Genomic DNA, 19,352 nt, shown 5'->3' with positions numbered 1-19,352 from the left:
GAATTTTGTGCACCAGGCTTCTAGTTTCTAAGTAAAATGCTAAACAAAACAATAACAACAACAACAACAACAAACAGGTAGAGCCATAGTTTGGTAACTCTTGTCATAGAATTCTAAACTGGCCATTATGCCCTTTATACCTATAGGGCTTTAAAATAACTAATATTCATTAATAATTAACCATATGCTAACACTAAGTTAATAATATGTTGTGTAGGGACACAGCACAGTTGCTGGCCCTCATCCAGGAGCGTCAGTTTTCTGGTTTATCTACAGGTTCCAGAGGGTTCTTTATCAAACATTCTTCTTTCTGATTTTAAACTTCCTGTTTCACTGCTCCTCGTTCTCTATGATTTGAGAGGCTGAAGTTGAGAGAGACCTCGAGGAGAGCAGGCCATGGTGTATTGGTAGTTCTGTCTCAGAAGAGGATTGCCCTCTAGTATGCTGGCTCCCAAACACCAGGGGCTCATACCTTGTAAAATTCACTCACCACATCCCTTCATCCCTGGACACTGGCATGGTATTTCTCCCTACTTTATTGTTCAATATGGTCAGTACTGCTCCTCTGGCCTCACTAGAGGGATCTGTATCGAATATCTCCTTGAATAAGACATCATGAAATCAAACTCATGAGAGGAACAAGCTCAACCTGGTAAGATAGCAAAAGACCAGGACAGGAAAAGGTACCTTTCTATAAAATGATAGCGCATTGCTAAACTTGCTGAAAATTGATTCCTGATAACCAACAATAGATTTTTCTCTCATCCTCTCATTTCATGGATGTTTATTGAATATTTTCTATATGACTGGGACTGTCCTTAATATTGAATGAATGAAAACTAAGAGCCCTAACTGAATGCTTTCCTCATGTCAGGGACTATTCTAAGTGCTCTCTTTGTAATAACTATTAGAGGCCTGATGCACAAAATTCGTGCAAGGGGCTCGGCCCTGATAGCCCTGGCTTTGTCTGGAAGGTGGTCCTGAAGGTTGCTCAGCTGTCTGGTCTAATTAGCATATTATACTTTTATTATTATAGATTACTTCAAATATCAAATGAGACAGATAATATTACTCTCTTTGTGCTGTAAAGAGAATATAAGCAGGAAGGATTTGAGGCTCCCATAGAAAACCCTATATTAAAACCAACACAAGAGAAAGCAGAGCTAAGAAATAGAGACTGGGTCCTGATGACATTGCTTAAGTTCCTGGATCCAGACATGCCTGAAGCCAACTGGTCTTCTCAATCACATAAGCAAATACATTCCCTTTATGCTTCAGCAATTTTTAAAAATATTTTTATTGATTTCAGAGAGGAAGGGAGAGGGAGAGAGATAGAAACATCAATGATGAGAGAGAATCATTGATTGGCTGCCTCCTGCATGCCCCCTACTGGGGATCGAGCCTGCAACCCAGGCAAGTGCCCTTGACTGGAATCAAACCTGGGACCCTTCAGTCCACTGGCTGATGCTCTATCCACTGAGCCAAAATGGTCAAGGCTGCTTCAGCAAATTTGAATTGGGTTGTGTCATTTGCATCTCAAAGAATCCTGATTAAAACAGTTCTGGTTCTCAAGGAACCTAGTGGTGAGGAGTAGTAGATGGACAGATATTTATAATAATGCAGTGATACAAATGTCTGCAAAGTATAATGAATAAGTGTCCAAAAGAGGAAGTGAATGATGTAGCCTAGATTATCAGAAAGGTCATGCAAGAGATTTTGTTTGAGCCAGGATTTCTGTGGGAGTAGAGTCTGCAGTTGGATAAAGGCAAGAGCCTTAGAGAAAGGAAGTGGAGGCCAGAAGAGAATTTTGGCAAGAGGAAGCAGAATATGCAAAGATACAAACTAGCAAATTCTATTCTGGAAACCATTCAGAATTAAGAGTTTGGCAGGGGCCACTATCCTGAAAGGCCTTAAGGTATTTAGGTTTTATTTAGAGAACCACTGAACTATGGAATGAGACAGAGCAAAACACCTACCACAGAGCTGGCTCATGGGAGGAACCCAAGACATGAAAACCCTGTATGTCAAGGGGTTTTTAGGGAATAGATAACACTGTAAGATGTGTACATTATAAAGATTACTCTCCATTTGGGAAGTAATGGGAAAGGCAAAGGGAGGGGGTCATTGTGGGAGCCCAGGTGGGAGATGAGGGCCTTCGCTAAACCAGAGCTGCCTGGAGATGGTAGGAAGGTCTGGGATGATAAAGATCTAGGAGGTATAATTGACAGGGCTCCAGACCAATAGGATGCAGGGATTACAGGTAGCCACAGGTTTAAGGGACACCTTCAGGTTGCTGGCTTGAATGTGGCAGTGCTAACACCTGAGCCAAGGGGTGCAGAGGGTAAACTGATTCGCAGACTGGCAGCAGAGGTCAGATTTTGACAAATCAAATTGGGATGTCTGCTAGATAATTTTATATACCTGTAGTTTTGCACATTGAAAAGAGGGCTAGGTTGGTAATACAGATTTGGAAGTTACTTAAATCACAGTTGCTTAAATCTCAGTGTTTCTCAACTCAGGCAGAATATTAGCATCACCTGGGAGCTTTAAAATATACTGATACCTAAGACCCCACATAGGATCTTCTTTACAGCTGACATTCCCAGTAAAAGGATAGCAACATTGTCAGCCTGGTGGCTGAAGGGTTAGCTGAGTTATTGTAGGTAGATATTGATGTGGTTGGTTGGGGGAGGGGTTCTCAGGCTGGGTGGGTATCCCGAGTGTTAGACGGGTGCTTCAGAAGGGCTTCAGACTTGGTTGAATTTCTTGCTGGGACCATTTAAAGTCTTAATCATATTTTAAACTAAAAGGGCCTCACATAATTTTCATTTTGCACTGGGCCCCCCAACATATGTAGCCCATCCTGGGACCAAACTTGGATATTTTCAAAACACTCCCTGGTGCAAATTCCTGGTATAGGGAAAGAACAGTATAGCCCCAAAAATGTGGAGTGAGAAGTTTGGGATAGATCCTTAGTAACATTCACATTTATGGAAAGGGTTAAGGGGTAGAAGAAAAGGCTCAGATAGATGCAGAAAGAATGATCAGCGAACTACGAGGGCAATAGGGGTCTGGTGACACCAAAGCAGGGGAGAGTGATCGCCACATTTAAACACTGCATAGAAGTTAAGTGTAGAGGGCCCCCTGGAAAGGCACATGGACATTTCTTTAATTATTGTCAGCTGAACTCAGGGCGACAGGCAGAGCCTTGACCTGGGAACAGGCTTTGCCAAAAAGGCAAGAGTGTTATCAGCTTGGCCTTCATTTCAGCCCAGGTGTAGGGGAGTGGGACTTTGATATGTAAATCCAGTCAAGCACCAGGAATGCTCGGGCCTACTCAAGAATGCAAATAATCTCCTTTGATCCTAACTTTTGGTGAAACCCCCTGGTATTTAGGGGTATAAATAAACACGCTGCATCCCTGGGTCCCTGTCCCTCCATCAGAGAGGACAACAGTCCCAGCTTTTTTCCTTCTATCTTTGCGTCTTGTTTCTTTCTTTCTTTTATTTCTCAATCCCCAGCCACCTCCACTCAGAACCGGTTCATCTCTCTTTCCGTGCTGGACCTGGAAAAGGGAGATCCCTGCCATATCTGCCCCCCCCCCCACCACCACCACCACCACAGTTAAGAGGTTGGAGTTTAGGATAATGCTAATTAGCTTGGCCAGACCTGGGCAGCAGGGTTCCAAAGAGCTTGGCCATGAAGGAAGGGAACTAGAAAGGACAGTGGCTAAGGAAGAACCATGATTATGAAGCTTTTAAAAAATATAATGCATGTTAATATTGGTGTAAGGAGAGAAATGAGGAAGGAGTGAGAGGCGGTGATTGATGGGAGAGTGATTGAGCAGATGTTGGAGAAACCAGGATAAAGAATTCTGTAAGTACTGGGAAGATAGACCATGCCTGACTCATTCCTAACATACTCATGTCTACGAGAGGCCCCCGCACGTGGCAGCTGCTCTGTAGAGGTGTCTTCAGATGTGGTCAGCAGCCAGAATGGACTAGAGGGCAGGAGTAATTACAGGCTGGAACCCGTGTTGGGCATTTGCAAGGAGGTGGAGGGCAATGCAGGACATGGGTGGCTGAAGGCAGTACCTCTGTTCTGCACCTTCTGCACCACTTTGCTGTAGGCATCTTTTATCTGCTGTGGGTCGGTGACATCCATCTGGAGCACAGAGAAGCGCTTGGAGCAGGTTCTTCGCAGTTCCTCTGCTCCTGATCCATTTTCATTCAGAACTCCAGCAAACACAGTGAAGCCCAGCTGGTCCAAATACTTGGACAGAGCATGACCAATCCCAGAATCGCCACCTGCAAGAGGTCAAAGCAAGACAAAGTGGCTCTGGAGAAAATATTTAATAAGGAAACACACCACATGCTATTTATAATGGTCCATGTTCTTTGGATAGAGTGGGTCTTGAGGAATTTTTTTCATCTAAGCGGGAAATGGGCAGAGAAGGCAAAACAGATTATTTATTTTTTCTGTATATAAAAAGGGAGATGAGGGAGAATTTGGGGTAGGAGAAAAGCTGATGGGGGGATGGCCAGAAGTAGCTGGTGGCAAAAGAACTTAGGAGGGAATAAAACCTCCCTTTGCTAAATCTGGATTTGTTTTTGTTTTTTAAATAAATCTTTATTGTTCAGATTATTACAGTTGTTCCTCTTTTTTCCCCCCATAGCTCCCCTCCACCTGGTTCCCACCCCACCCTTGCCCTTACCCCCCCCCCCAAACACTGTCCTCATCCATACGTGTACGATTTTTGTCCAGTCTCTTCCTGCACCCCCCACACCCCATTCCCCCCGAGAATTGTGAGTCTACTCCCTTTCTATGACCCCGATTCTATTATATTCACCAGTTTATTCTGTTCATCAGATTTTTTATTCACTTGATTTTTAGATTCACTTGTTGATAGATATGTATTTGTTGTTGTCACTTTGTTGTTCATAATTTTTATCTTTACCTTTTTCTTCTTCTTCCTCTTCTTAAAGAATACCTTTCAGCATTTCATATAATACTGGTTTGGTGGTGATGAACTCCTTTAGCTTTTTCTTATCTGTGAAGCTCTTTATCTCACATTCAATTCTGAATCTCACCTTCAATTTCTTCAAGCTTTGCTGGGTAGAGTAATCTTGGTTGTAGGTTCTTGCTATTCATCACTTTGAATATTTCTTGCCACTCCCTCTGGCCTGCATAGTTTCTGTTGAGAAATCAGCTGACAATCGTATGGGTATTCCCTTGTAGGTAACTAACTGGTTTTTCTCTTGCTGCTTTTAATATTCTCTCTTTGTCTTTTGCTCTTGGCATTTTAATTATGATGTGTCTTGGTGTGGTCCTCTTTGTATTCCTTTTGTTTGGGGTTCTTTGCACTTCTTGGGCTTTTAAGTCTATTTCTTTCACCAGGTAGGGGAAGTTTTCTGTCACTATTTCTTCAAATAGGTTTTCAATATCTTGCTCTCTCTCTTCTTCTGGCACCCCCATAATTCAGATGTTGGTACACTTAAGGTTGTACAGAGGCTCCTTACACTATCTTCATAGTTTTGGGTTCTTTTTTTCTTTTTGCTTTTCTGGTTGGGTGTTTTTTGCTTCTTTGTATTTCAAATCTTTGACTTGATTCTTGCGATCCTCTAGTCTGCTGTTGGACCTCTGTATATTATTCTTTATTTCAGTCAGTGTATGCTTAATTTCTAGTTGGTCCTTTTTCATACCCTCGAGGGTCTCACTAAATTTATCAGAGGTTTCTAGAAGATTCTTGAGTAACCTTATAACCATGGTTTTGAACTCTATATCCTGTAGTTTGCTTTCCTCCATTTCTTTCATTTGTGACCTGTTTCTTTGTCTCCGCATTTTGGCTGCTTCCCTGTGTTGATAGAGTGGCTTTGTGTGCTAGGTGTTCTACAGGGCCCAGTGGCTCAGCCTCCCCAGTTACCTGAGGTGGACACTCTTGGTGCACCCCTTTGTGGGCTGTGTGCACAGTCTTGTTGTAGTTAAGCCTTGATTGTTGTTGGTATCACTGGGAGGAATTGACCTCCAGGCCAATTGGCTGTGAGGATCAGTTGTGTCTACGATGGGAGAACTTCTGTGCTGGAGACACCCTTATGGGGCAGGGCTTGCTTCAGTGGGCTTTGGTGCTCACTGAGTCTGCTCCCTGAGTGTGTATCTTATGGATCTGAAGAGTTGTAATCTGAATGGCCTCACTCTGACCACTGGCTCTTGGATCTCTAAGGAGGTGCAAAGTCAGCCACTGCCTGAGGCCACCCAGCAGGAGCTACAGAGAGATCTGCAGACTCCTCTTCTTTGTTTGGAGTTTGGAGGTGCCCAGATGAGGCCCAGCTGTGAAGTAATGCAAGCTGCTGTGGAGCCTTGGGCCTTTTTTTGGAGGCTCTGGGGCTCTCTGACCCAGCTGCAGTATGTTAGGTTTTAGATTGCAAAGGGCCAGGCCATTCATATGCAAAAGCCTCTACGCACAGCTTGGGTGAGGTTGTAAATTGGGTGGGTCAGGGTCTCAGGGAATCACCTGGGTGGAGCAAACAGCAATGGCTGACCATCAGCCCTTCCCCCAAAGAGGCCCCCGGGTCTCTGTGTCCTGTGGCACCATTCAGGAACAATGATGGCTGTAAGCACCTCTGAGAGAAAGCCGCCCTCGTGTTCCAGCCTGATGCCAGACAGTCCAGTTTCTCCCTGTATGAATCAGGGTCCCAGAGTCTCACCCGGAACTGGAGTTCAGAGCAGTGGGGAGCTTGTGTCTCCCTCCCAGTTGAAAAAGACAACAACGTACTCAGTTGCCAGCCCCTTTCTGCGTGCGCCCCTCCATACCTCCACACTTCACTTCTGCACCTCCGCACTTCCTCCGAGTCTCAGTGTGCTTTTCTCTTTCCTTCTAGTTGTATAATTTCCATTCAGCCAGCCTTCCCATGGTTTTGGATGATATCCGTTTTGTCTTTTAGTTGTAGTTTTAAAGTGGTTGTGCACAGCAGCAAATTCAGGTGTTTACCTATGCCGCCATCTTGGTTTCTTCTGGATTTGTTTTTTATTTGAAAGTGAATTAATAAAGCCAAATTTGACAGGAGGCTATCTGCTCCATTTGCTTGTACTTACTCATGAGGAAGGATAGCATAGAGGCCTGAGTGTGAGCTTGGCTCCCCATCCCTACCTGTGCAACCTTGGTCAGGTTATTTTACCTTTCCATGCCTCAACTTCCTCATCTGTAAAATGGGCTTAATAATGGTACCTACATCAGTTAATATTTTGATGTGCTTAACAGTGCCTGTTTCAAGTAATTACCATATAGGTTTTGTTTTGTTTTTTAAACAAAACTATGCCATTCTTCCTGATTTTCAAGCCTTTACATGCACAATATTGGTAGATGGGGATTTTGCCTCAACCAACAGTTAGCTAAACATCTGGATTAAGATTCAGACTTCTTGATTCTGCCTCTTCCATGTCTGAGCCTTGGAAAATGTTATATATTGCACTTTGGAACCTCCACTTCCTCATTTGGGAAGTGGGATTATAATAGTATCTCCCTCCTGTGCTGAGCTTGAAAGTCAATAAGACAAAGGGTATTTTTGCACAAGGTCCAACATGTCACATGTGGCTGTTATCAGTCTAGTGGCTCTAACCCAGACATGATTTCTGATTTACAGTGTTAGAGATAAGGCTGTGTTAGCCCTGGTGTCGCAAGGCTGTGGGTTTGTGCAGGGTCAAAGGGCCTTGGGAAAGTATGTGGCTGGGGAGCCACTCCCTGCCCGATAGGATAACCCTTGTGCATTCCAGAAATCCAAAAACAAGGCTGGCGCCTCTGTGAAAAGGCAAAGTGTTTCATCAGAGTTACGCAATATGTAGTAGCCTCTGAAAATAATCATGCCTAATACCAACTGAATGCTCACCAGCTTCCAGCCAGCCTCACACATATCAACTGATGGAATCTTCCGAACCACCCTAAGAGGAGGAAACTGAGACACTGGAGGATTAAGTCATTCGGTTGGGACATGGCAGAGGTTGGAACCCAGGCAGGGTTTGAGATATAAACATTTCAGGCATGAACTATTCACTTCTTCCTGAGCACAAGGCTTAGCATAGAAGGTGGTCAATAAAAGGTATGTGTTGACTAAATAGGCATTTAAGAGGGCACTGAAATGTGAGCTCCTTAAGAACAGAGAGAGAGCCCTAACCGGTTTGGCTCAGTGGATAGAGCGTCGGCCTGCGGACTAAAGGGTCCCAGGTTCGATTCTAGTCAAGGGCATGTACCTTGGTTGTCGGCACATCACCAGTAGGGGGTGTGCGGGAGGCAGCAGATCAATGTTTCTCTCTCATTGAAGTTTCTAATTCTCTATCCCTCTCCCTTCCTCTCTGTAAAAAATCAATAAAATATATTAAAAAAAAAAAAAAAAAGAACAGAGAGAGAGTCCTAGTTCACTGGTGTTGAAAGTACCTGACTCAAAGTAAGTGTTCAGCAAACTGCTGAGTTGGATGTCTACCCTGATAGGGGAAATGCTGGGGTTGGTTTTAAGCTATGCCTTTTGAGATCATTCTATCTCTGGTGGCCTGGAAATCCATCAACTTGGAGTAAGCAATTACGATTAGAGTCCCATTCATGCAAGATTGGAGTGAATTTAAAGTAGTGATTCATTCAAAATTATGTGCAAAATGGAAACAACGTAAATCACTTTAATTCAAAAGACTTAATAATTGTATAGTTTCAAAGCTGGTGGGTTAATTGTAAGTGGATTTATGCCATTGCCACATCAGGGTGCCATAATAGCTGGTGAACAGAAATATGTCTCCTCATTTGCTGGGTCAAATCTTTAATTAGGTGAGTTGTGAAAAATTAGTTCTCAGGAGTTCTTCAGGGCTAGGTCCCTTGAATTAAACACACCCAACCTGCAAAAATAAGATTTTATGTGCAATTTTGGACACAAGCTGGAAGCTACATTCAGAAAAAGTGATGAAGAGGGGGAGGGAGGGAATGCAAACTGATAAATGGTTTAGTCATTATTAAAACATTATATAAGAAAAAAATAAATTGTATGATCAGCAATGAGATAAATAGAAGAAGAAATTATCCATAAGCTCACCAATCTAGTATAACTTTTATAATTTTCATGTTTTTCTTCTATTCTTTTTCTATACACTCTTCTTTGACAACTAATTTTTAAGCTAATATTATATAAACCAATTTTGCATGTTCCACATAGTCCTCAAAACCATAAAATTCTCCTAATTAAAATGCAGTAGAAAAAAATGGTGAGAGCCTGGATTCTGAAGCCAAGACACCTGAGTTCAAATCCTGACTCTGCCATTTACCAGTTGTGTGACTTTGGACAATCAGTAAACCTCTCCATATCTCAGATTCTTCATCTATAAAGTAGGGTGATACTAGGATCTGCCTCATATGGTTGTTAGAGAATGATATATTAAAGTAACAGGGCTTTGTACATGGCAGTTGCTACCCAGGTATTTATTAGGTTTTTATTTAACTTTTTTAAACATTCTTTCATTGGTTACTTCTAGTTCCTGCAATCAGAAGGGTTTCAGTTTAGTTTGTATCTCAGAAGGTCATCACAGCTGTTCTAACTACAATGATGAACTAGCCAAGGATCACGGCTCTGTTTTCTGCCACTGATCCCCTCTTTCTAGACCCTGTCCCTAAATTCCTCTAAGTCTCCACTTTGGGAACGCTGTCTTCAACCAATAGCAGCTTAAAGCAGAGCTTCATAGCAGGTGGGCATCTTCTGAGGTACCAAGGCCCTTTCTCATAGTGGAATTCCACTTCTGATAGTGGAATGAACAAATAAAAATTGAGGACCAACTATGTATTAATAAGAGGACACAGTCGGAATATGTGTTTTTCATGGCCCACACTGTGTACTTTGTAAAAAGTTAAATACTTCAAATGGGTGATTTCACCTGAAAATCCTGGTCATTTATTTTTCTTGATTAAGCAGATGGGCCAACTGAATCCATGAGCTGAAGCTGAGGATCCCAATAGCTGCCCCTTACATAGGCCATTCTCTCAGTCAGAACAAAACTCATGCTCCATTGTTTGCACCCACATTTTCATTGCCAGCACTCCTCATTAATATGACCTGCCCCACCCCTGTAACCTTTGAGCCCAAGACCCTTGACATACTTTCCCATTTGCACATGTCCTCTGGCTCAAAAGTTGTTTACCTGGAAATCTGTGGAAAACTAAGGAGAAAAGGACTTTCCTCTCCCTTATTTAATACTGAATCAATCCATCAGAATTGTCACTCTCAGGTTGACACTGCCTGTTCTCTATAAAGTAGATTAAGTTATGATAAAACTAGAGGCCCGGTGCACGGATTTGTGCACCGGTGGGGTCCCTCGGCATAGCCTGTGGGGATCAGGCTGAAACCAGCAGTCCAATGCCATCTGCCACTCCTACCTGCCACTCCTGCTCATCCTGGCCCCACTGTGCCTGCCGCCGCTGCCACTCGGTAGGCTCGCTGCTGCTTCACTACGGTCTCTGGGCTGTGTTGGCCAGCTGTGAGCCCTGCATCTAGCACCTTTCAGTCAGCTGAACAGCTCTCCCACTGTGCGAGTGCACTGACCACCAAGGGGCAGCTCCTGCATTGAGCATCAGCCCCCTGGTGGTCAGTGCATGTCAGAGCAATCAGTTGACCAGTCATTCGGTTGCTTAGGCTTTTATATATATAGACTAGAGGCCTGATGCACAAAATCTGTGCAAGAGTAGGCCTTCACAGCCACGGCTGCCTCAGCCCTCACAGCCCTGGCTTCATCCGGAAGGTCGTCTGGATGGTTGTTCTGCTGTTTGGCCGTTCAGTCGATTTGCATATTACACTTTTATTATTATAGATGGTAGATAGATAATATAAAACTCTAGCACACTTAAGACTTCCCCGAGGGCTGTGCAAGGCTTGGCTCCTAATTCAGGAAAAACAAGTCCTTGACAATTGTACAACACCCCATGTCCCTTGCCCATGGCAATCTAAAAGGACAGTAACTGTTGTAGTGAGGTCCTAAGAAATAGCTAGCTAGATCTTTCTTGTCAACTTTTAAATAGAAATCAATACTTTTTCCTGGAATATAACCTTTATGAATCTTTCTCCCATACTACTGTTATTCCTAAATGAAGATAGGCAACTGAAATGCCAAGATATTAAATACTTGTTCAAAGATTCACAGGTGGGATGCTCTAGGATCAGCTCTCAAAAACTAGATTTGCTCTTTCTAAAACATGTTTTTTACTGCTATGATTCACTGTCTCTTTGAGCACTTGAGCAGGTAGAAAGGAGATAGACAAACTGGGGACACCAATGATGGGAGCTCTTTGCTGGAGAGGGGTCCCCATCACTGGCGCCAGCTCCCTTCACAGAGGATGGACTCCCATCATCCATAAAACAGCACAAACTAATTGCAACTGCTCTTCCAGAAGGGGAAATGCAATGAGTGGATTTGTTCTTAGTGGTATACAACGAAACAATTCCTAGCCTTGCTGCAAAGTAAGCAACCAATCAAAGCAGCCCTGCTGGGTTTGAACAATGGCTGGATTCCCACACCACAGTCCATTCCTGATGACTCTCCTGAACTCTACCTGCTACCACCACCCCAGCTCAAGCACAATTCATCACCAATTGCTCTCAATTACTTCCTTCTGTAATTCCTTATTCTCTTAAATGGCATCTCTCCTTCCAACACCTTCTCTCCCAATCCTCACCTCCATTCAGTACCCGCACTCTCCATCCCAAGATTTTGACATCTAGCTCTACACTGAGTGGCCAGATTATTATGATCTCTGAATGCATAATAATCTGGCCATTCAGTGTGTGTGTGTGTGTGTGTGTGTGTGTGTGTGTGTGTGTGTGTGTGTATTAGAGGCCCAGTGCATGAATTTGTGCATGGGTGGGGTCTGGCCAGCCTGGCAATGGGGAGGGGACATGGGCGGTTGGCCGGCCTGCCTGCTGATCAAACTCCTGGTCTAGGGGAGAATTTGCATATTAGCCTTTTATTATATAGGATATACACTGAGTGGCCAGATTATTATGCGTTCAAATATCATAATAATCTGGCCACTCAGTGTATATCTCCTTTTCTGAACCCATGACATTAAAAGTCAGCTCAACTCAACTCAGCCTGCCATCAGATTGCCAACAAATTGGGGATCTACATTCTCAGGGGTAGCAGAAAATGACATCATAACTATCCAAAATTTCATATTACATCTTTGAGAGTATTTCAGTTAAGAAACATTGGAAATGACTCTCAATACTAAATCAATGCCGATGGGGATGATATGCGGTCAACTGAAATGGCTAGAATTTCACAAATCCTCAGCCAAGAGATCATTAGAAAGAGGTGAGCTAAACTCCCTTTGGGCAGAACTTAAAAGACTCAGCCAAGATTCTTCAGCCCCATTTCCTCTATGGGTGTCTTTGCAGATACTTGGAATACTTTTTTAAAGTCTATTCAATGCCCACCCCCTCAAAAAGAAACAAAATGGTAAGAGTCTATTCAATAGTTGGTATCCATGACCATAAGAAAAGGTGGTGCTCTGGCTTTCCCTAATGCCACTTTTAACGTCTGACACTTCTTCCTGTCTCTTTTCACATTCATTTGTTCATGCATTCATTCATTTATTCATTCATTCAGGGATCACTGTGTTAGGTTCCAGAAATGTCACCAGTGCCCAAACCTGCCCTCAGAGTCTTGTTTGGTTTGTCTGGATGGAGCCAAGTATTGGCAACAGTTTCCAAAGCTCTCTAGGTGATTCCATTGTGTGGCCAGGGTTGAGAAACACTGGTCTAAGACAAGGATCTCAACCAGGGGTGACTTTGCCCCCCAGAATATTTGGCAATGTTTGGAGATATTTTTGGTTTTCACAACTCTTGAGAGGGTTATTGGCATCTAAGGTGTAAATGCCAGGGACATTGCCAAACACCCTACAGTGTACAAGGGAGCCTCCACCACAAAAAATCATCCCATCCCAAATGGCAATAGTGCTGAGGTTGAGTAACCCTGGTCTAGGGGAAAGACAGATATTTTTAAAAAACATTATAATAGTGAAGAATGTTATAAATAGAAAAATTCTAAGAACTAAGGGCCATAATTTCTTTACAGAGCACTCAAATTCCATCCTTTAGTGAACACTCCATGGAGGAGAATACAAGCAGGAAAGAGAAGGAACTAGGTCATTTCCAACAGGGCATGGACTTTATTGGGTTGTCTAGTTTAATGTCTATCCCCTGTGCCTAAAACAGTTCTGGGTAGTTGCTCAGTAAATTCTTGACCAATGACAAAATGTTCAGCTAATAAAATGAAAGTCTCCTAGTCCAGGCACCATTATGTTTCTCATCACCTTGCACTGCACTGATCTCCTGGACTCACTGTTCCCCCTCCCTGAGCTGCCTGCCCTACCCTGCCATCTACCTGGTCCACAGTGCCTCATTCTGCATCTCAAGGGTCTTTCAACATCTACTTTTTTCTCTGCTCCACAGACTCAGAGGTTTTCATTGACCATAGATTAAACTTCAAGTTCTTAAGTCTGGTATCTTAAAGGCTGCATGATCAGTTCTAATCTCCATTTCCAGATGTATCTCCCACTGTCCTTCTACTGGTCTCCTGAATGCCACCCATCACCATACCTAAAGTTTCTTTCGTGCTTCCTTACCCACATCTTTGGTCACTCAGATTTTCTACCTAGAATGCTCTCTCATACCCCTTTTGCCATTCCTCACCATTTTAACTTTTTTTTTTGTTAGTCCTCACCCAAGCATATTTTGTCCATTGATTCTTTTAGAGAGAGTGGAAGGGAGGGAGGGAGAAGGAGAGAGAGAAACATCGATGTGTGAGAAACACTTCTATAAGGTTACCTCTTGAATGCACCCTAGTGCTAAGGTTCAAACCGGCAACCCAGATACGTGCCTTTGACCAGGAATCCATGCCTTTGACCTGTCAATATGCAGGCTGATACTCACTGAGAAACACGAGCCAGAGCCATTTTAATATTTTAAAAACTATTTTCCACAAAAGATCAGAGGACTCTATAATGGACTATGTACCTATCTTCCATCTATAAGAATTATCAACATTTTATTTCTTCTATTTCCTCCACACACACTTTTTTTCTTATATTTTAAATCAAATCCCACAGTCATTTTCATGTTAGCCATAAATCTGTAAACATACACCACTATACACCAATAACAAATAAGAACTTTTTAAGCCTGACTATATTGTCATTATAAACCTGACAAGATGAACAATTCTTTAATGTCATCTAATACCAAGGAGGCATTCAAATTTCCCAGTTTATTTCAGAAATGTCTTCTTACAGTTAGTTTGACTCAAGGTATAAACAAGTTTTATACCTCACATTTGGTTTCCGTGTCTCTTAAGACTCATTTATTACATAAAATTCTATTCTCTCCCCTTTTATGCCACTTATTTGTTGAAAATGCTAAGGCATTTGTCCTTTAGATTATCCCACATCCTGAATTTGGCAAATGGCTTCCTTGTGCTGCCAACTTGCTCCTCTGTCCTCTGTATTTCCAGTAAAGTTGGATCTAGAGGCTTAGTTAGATATAGGTTCTTTCTTTATCTCAAGGCAGCCTGGTAGACAGCACTGGGTGCCTCCTGTTGCACGATGCCAGGAGATATAAGGCTGAGTCATGTTCCACTTTAGTGATGTCAGTCAATCAGCTATACTATATAATAAAGAGGTAATATGCAAATTGACCCTCATGCCCTTGCATCACAAGATGGCCATCCCCCATGTTGTCACAAGATGGCCATCCCCCATGTTGTCACAAGATGGCCACTCCCACGTCATCACAAGATGGCTGCCCCCACGTTGTCACAAGATGGCCACCCCCACATCGTCACAAGATGGCCTGCAGTGGAGGGCAGTGGGGCGATCAGGCTGGCAGGGGAGCAGTTAGGTGTCAATCAGGCCAGCAGGGGAGCGATTAGGGAGTGATCAGGCTGCCAGGCAGTAGCAGTTAGGGGCAATCAGACAGGCAGGCAGGCAAATTGTTAGGAGCCAGCAGTCCCAGACTGTGAGAGGGATGTCTGACTGACGGTTTAGGCCTGATCCTGCAAGGATCCTGAGGTGATGGCATTAGGAACTGGGACCTTCAGGAGGTGATTAGATCATGAGGGTGGGGCCTCATAAATGGGATTAGTGGCTTTAATCGGCCATAGAGGTCTTCTCTCTTTCTGCCCTGAGGATACAAGGAGAAGTTGGCATTAAGCAACCTGGAAGGGCTCTCACCAGAAATGGACTGTGCTGGTACCAGAACTGTGAGAAATACATTTGTTATTTAGAAGCTGCCCAGCCTATAGCATTTTGAGCTAAGACAACTTTTAAGGTTTCAATGGTTTAATAATCAGCTTCAAAAATTCCTGCATATTCAACAATTCACTCTGTAGAGTCTGTACAACACAACGCCAGCACACCACTGGAAACATACAGCAATTTGAGGAAACATAAAGTTAGTTATCAAGAACCTAGAAAAGACAGACTTCAGTAAGGAAAAAGAAAACTAATTTGGTGCCTAGAATGTGCCAAGTGGCTCATATCCGAGGTATCAGTACTAAATTCTTTCCTACCTCAGGACCTTTGCACATATAATACTTCATCTTTTCTTTGCCTTGCCAGCTCATGCTCATGTTACCACCTCAGAGAGACCTTCCTGACTATTGTGTTTAAAGTAGAGGTCCCTGTCTCCCACGGTGGCCATCGCTGTGATGTACCACCCAGACACTTTTCAAGGACGGATTTGCCCCATATGCTAGGAGTGCTATCAGCAGACATCTTTCAGAAGTCAGCTCCTTCAGGGATTGTCTCAGCTTTAGAGAGCCACCGACCCCAAATGTGGCCCACATCCAATAACTGATCAATACAGGAGCACAAAGGTCTGACTGTTTCAGCCCAACTTGGAAGAAATCAGAAGGGTCATTCCAGTCTGAGAGCTCCCCACGGGACTGGCCATCCTGCTCCCTTTTCTCCCTTCCACGGGTGCATAACCCAGGGCACTCCTTAATAAGCACCTTGCATGCCCAACTCTGACTCAGAATCTGTTTCCCACCGGACACAACCTGCAACATTCCCCATCCCAAATCTCATACCTAATTATACTTCATCTCAGCTTTTTGGTTGTTTCTTCAACCCAAAAAGTAGTGTATTTATTGATCAAATTGCTTTTCACTTATTTTTCTAGTAGAATATAATCATTTATGCATAACACTATTTTTGGTCTTATATTTTCTATGCTATCATAATGCTTGACTTATAACAGGTATTCAATAAACTTTTAAAATAAATTAAAATTCTCAAAATATAGGCAATGTTGCACTGATGGGCCACAAACAGATAAAATTCAGATCCTTTATTAATGACCACATTTATCCATTCATTTTTTACATGCACCTAACTTACTAAAGGTTTCTCAATCTTTGTATTTGCAAATGAAACTAGAGTACACAGATGACTACTTCATTCAGCATCCTATTGAGATCCGGTTCCCATGAAAATGTGCATTTCCCTTAGGGCACATGGCAATCAACACAGAGCTGATGTGGAAATGGGTGGAATAGGTATGTGCTAACAAACTTTGCCCTATATAAGGGGACTAGGTCCCAAAAGTTTAAGATCCTGGTGCTTATTGCATGTGGTACTTCACTTCATGCCAGTGGTCTCAAGGTAAAGTGAGTCTTTAAAAAAAAAAAAGATTTTTAATTTTTTACAACAGTTTTAGATTCTCAGAAAAAGTATAATTTCCATATGCCCACATACAGTTTTCCATTATTAACATCTTACATTAGTATGCTACATTTCTTACAATTAATGAACCAAGATTGCTCCATAGTTATTAACCAAATTCCATATTTGATTGAGACTTCCGTACTTTCTACTTAACATGCTTTTTCTGTTAAGCACGTGACTATACCACATTACATTTAGTAATCATGTCTCCTTGGGCTTCTCTTAGCTGTGACAGTTTCTCAGAATTTTCCTTGCTTTTGATATCTTTGATAGTAAAAGAGTACTGTTCAGGTATATTGTAGGATGCCCTTTGTTGGGATTTGTGGGATTTTTTCTTATAATTAGACTGGTAGACTGGGGATATGTGTTTGGGGGAGAAAATCACAGAGGTGAGGTAAAGTGTCATTTCAGTCACATTATGTTAAGACTACATACATGATTAATGACTGTTGACGTTGCCATTCACCTGGATGAAGTGATGTTGTCAGGTTTCTCCACTGTAAAGTTCTTCTCCTCTCCCTCCCCTTTCCATACCGTACTCATTGGAAGAAAATCTCTGCATAGCTCACACTTGAGGATCGAGGAGTTATCTTCTCCTCCTTTAGAATGAAGTATCTACATAAATTATTTGGATTTCCTCTGCATGGAAACTTTGTCTCTTCTCCCTTGTTTATTAATTTATTCAACCATTGACTTATATCATTATGGACTCATGAATATTAATTTTATATTTTGGGTAATAATCCAATACTACTGTATTTTATTGCTCAAATTGTTTCAGCTTTGGCCATTTGAAGCTCTTTGAGTTGGCTCTTATAAAAGTAAGTACATTTTTTTATTTTCATTTTGCAAATGAAAAACTATAAAGTTTCAAAGAATCTAAAGTTTCCACTGTCACTTAATGAACAAGAGGAGAAGTGTAATTAGAATCATAAGGTTCTAAAGCACACATTGGGAGTGTGTGTTTTTTTTTCCCTATTCACCAAGTTCTATCTGAATATACTCAATCTTTGTAAATCAACAACTAATATATATTTTGCCTGGTGGTTATCTAAGGCAATAATAGTTTTGAGACTGTCAGTCTTCTATGTACATTCTAGAAAACTTCCTTATTATTTTTTATTTATTACTAGAGGCCTGATGCACAAAATTCATGCAAGGGGCTCGGCCCCGGCCACTGCAGCTTTGTTTGGAAGATTGTCTGGAAGAGCGTCTGGTCTAATTAGCATATTATGCTTTTGTTATTATAGATAGTATACACCACGGAGTAAATCCACTCATGCAGCCAGCACTCAGACCAAGAAACGTCAGCTCAGCAGAAATCTCCCTTGTGCCTCCTTCCAGTCACTCCCACCTATAGGTTATCACCAGCCTGACTTCTAACAAATGGGTCAGTTGTGCCTGATTTTTACTTCAAATAAATAAAATTATACAGTTGTGCTTTTTGAGGCTGGATTCTTTTGATCACTCTCTCATGTTTCCATGTGTTTGGTTAGTGGAAATTTTTTTAAAAGTTTAAACCATATATTTTACAGGAAGGTTTACAAGCAAAGTAACACTTGTAAAAACATGTTCAGCAACTACATAAAAAACAACAACACCTCACTGCTATATAAAAAGTAAGTTTACTTAAGATGAACATAACACCAAGACAGGGAAACCTCCCAGAAATGTAGTTAAATTGTCTCATTATCCTAAAGTGGATTAGTTCTTCCTCCCTATTATTATCTGTAGTTTCATCTACAAAGAGCTGCCTTAATAATGTCTCTGTGGGTCTTTTTCACAGGAAAGGTGGTTCCTGACTGACAGGATGTCATTCTTGCCAACATATAGCCAAACACTCGGTTGCTTCTAACATACAATGGTGCAAGACGCTACCTGTCAAATTTGACTAAAGTACTGCCCAGAAATCCAAGAGAGCTCTGATTTACAGAAGTTCTCTATTTTCCATTTCATTAATAACCACTGCTAGTGACTGTTAATCTGATCTAGCTCCTTTCAACAGGGATGGCAAAAGCTTGACACTCCTGTTACCACACACTTCTGATGTCACCGTGAACATTGTTCAATCACAGCATTCTCTCCCTCAGAACCTACCAGCCCCAACACTTCTAACCAAAAAGAGATGGCACAAGGGAGGAAACCATCCCACGCAACCACAAAACATTGTTATTTTCTGATTGGATCCAGGTTTCCGCTGCATTGTTTTCTAGTTGGACTCAGGCTTCTCATTTCGACTCCTCCCCTACACTAGCATTCCCCCACTCATGAACCTACTCTGGCTCTCACCTGTCTGATAGGTAATGGATGAAGTGCCCTACCTGGGTTTCAACAATCTCTATAATTTGTTCACACCCAGCCAAGCCCAACTTCAGGATTTGCTTTTCATTCCAGTCAGGCCGGTTTCTTCATTATCTCACACATGTCCTGCCTTTTCCATCCTGTGTCTTCCTGCCAGTTCTTCTAATAATCATATATTTATGCATTCTTTCATTCTTTCAACAGCTACCTATTAACCAACTACTATGTACTATGCACTCCTCTAGATCATGGTGACAGAGCAGTACATAGAACCATCCAAGTCTCTGTCATGGAGCTTACATTGTAGGGG

The 19,352-nt window shown here is 42.2% G+C and overlaps 1 protein-coding gene across 1 annotated transcript in view; it reads right to left on the bottom strand.

The window, feature by feature from the left end:
* HSD17B2 (hydroxysteroid 17-beta dehydrogenase 2) overlaps window positions 1–19,352 on the bottom strand; it is a 57,905-nt gene that overhangs the window by 17,705 nt on the left and 20,848 nt on the right. The window contains exon 2 of the mRNA XM_079799652.1: window positions 4,095–4,307. Coding sequence (XP_079655778.1) covers window positions 4,095–4,307 — 213 coding nt within the window. The remainder of the gene's footprint in view (window positions 1–4,094; window positions 4,308–19,352) is intronic.

Source organism: Cnephaeus nilssonii (genome assembly GCF_951640355.1).
Source record: "Cnephaeus nilssonii genome assembly, chromosome: 20".
Taxonomy (NCBI): Eukaryota; Metazoa; Chordata; class Mammalia; order Chiroptera; family Vespertilionidae; genus Cnephaeus; species Cnephaeus nilssonii.
Note: the sequence above shows the minus strand (reverse complement) of the source record. Positions and strands in the feature narration are given on the sequence as shown.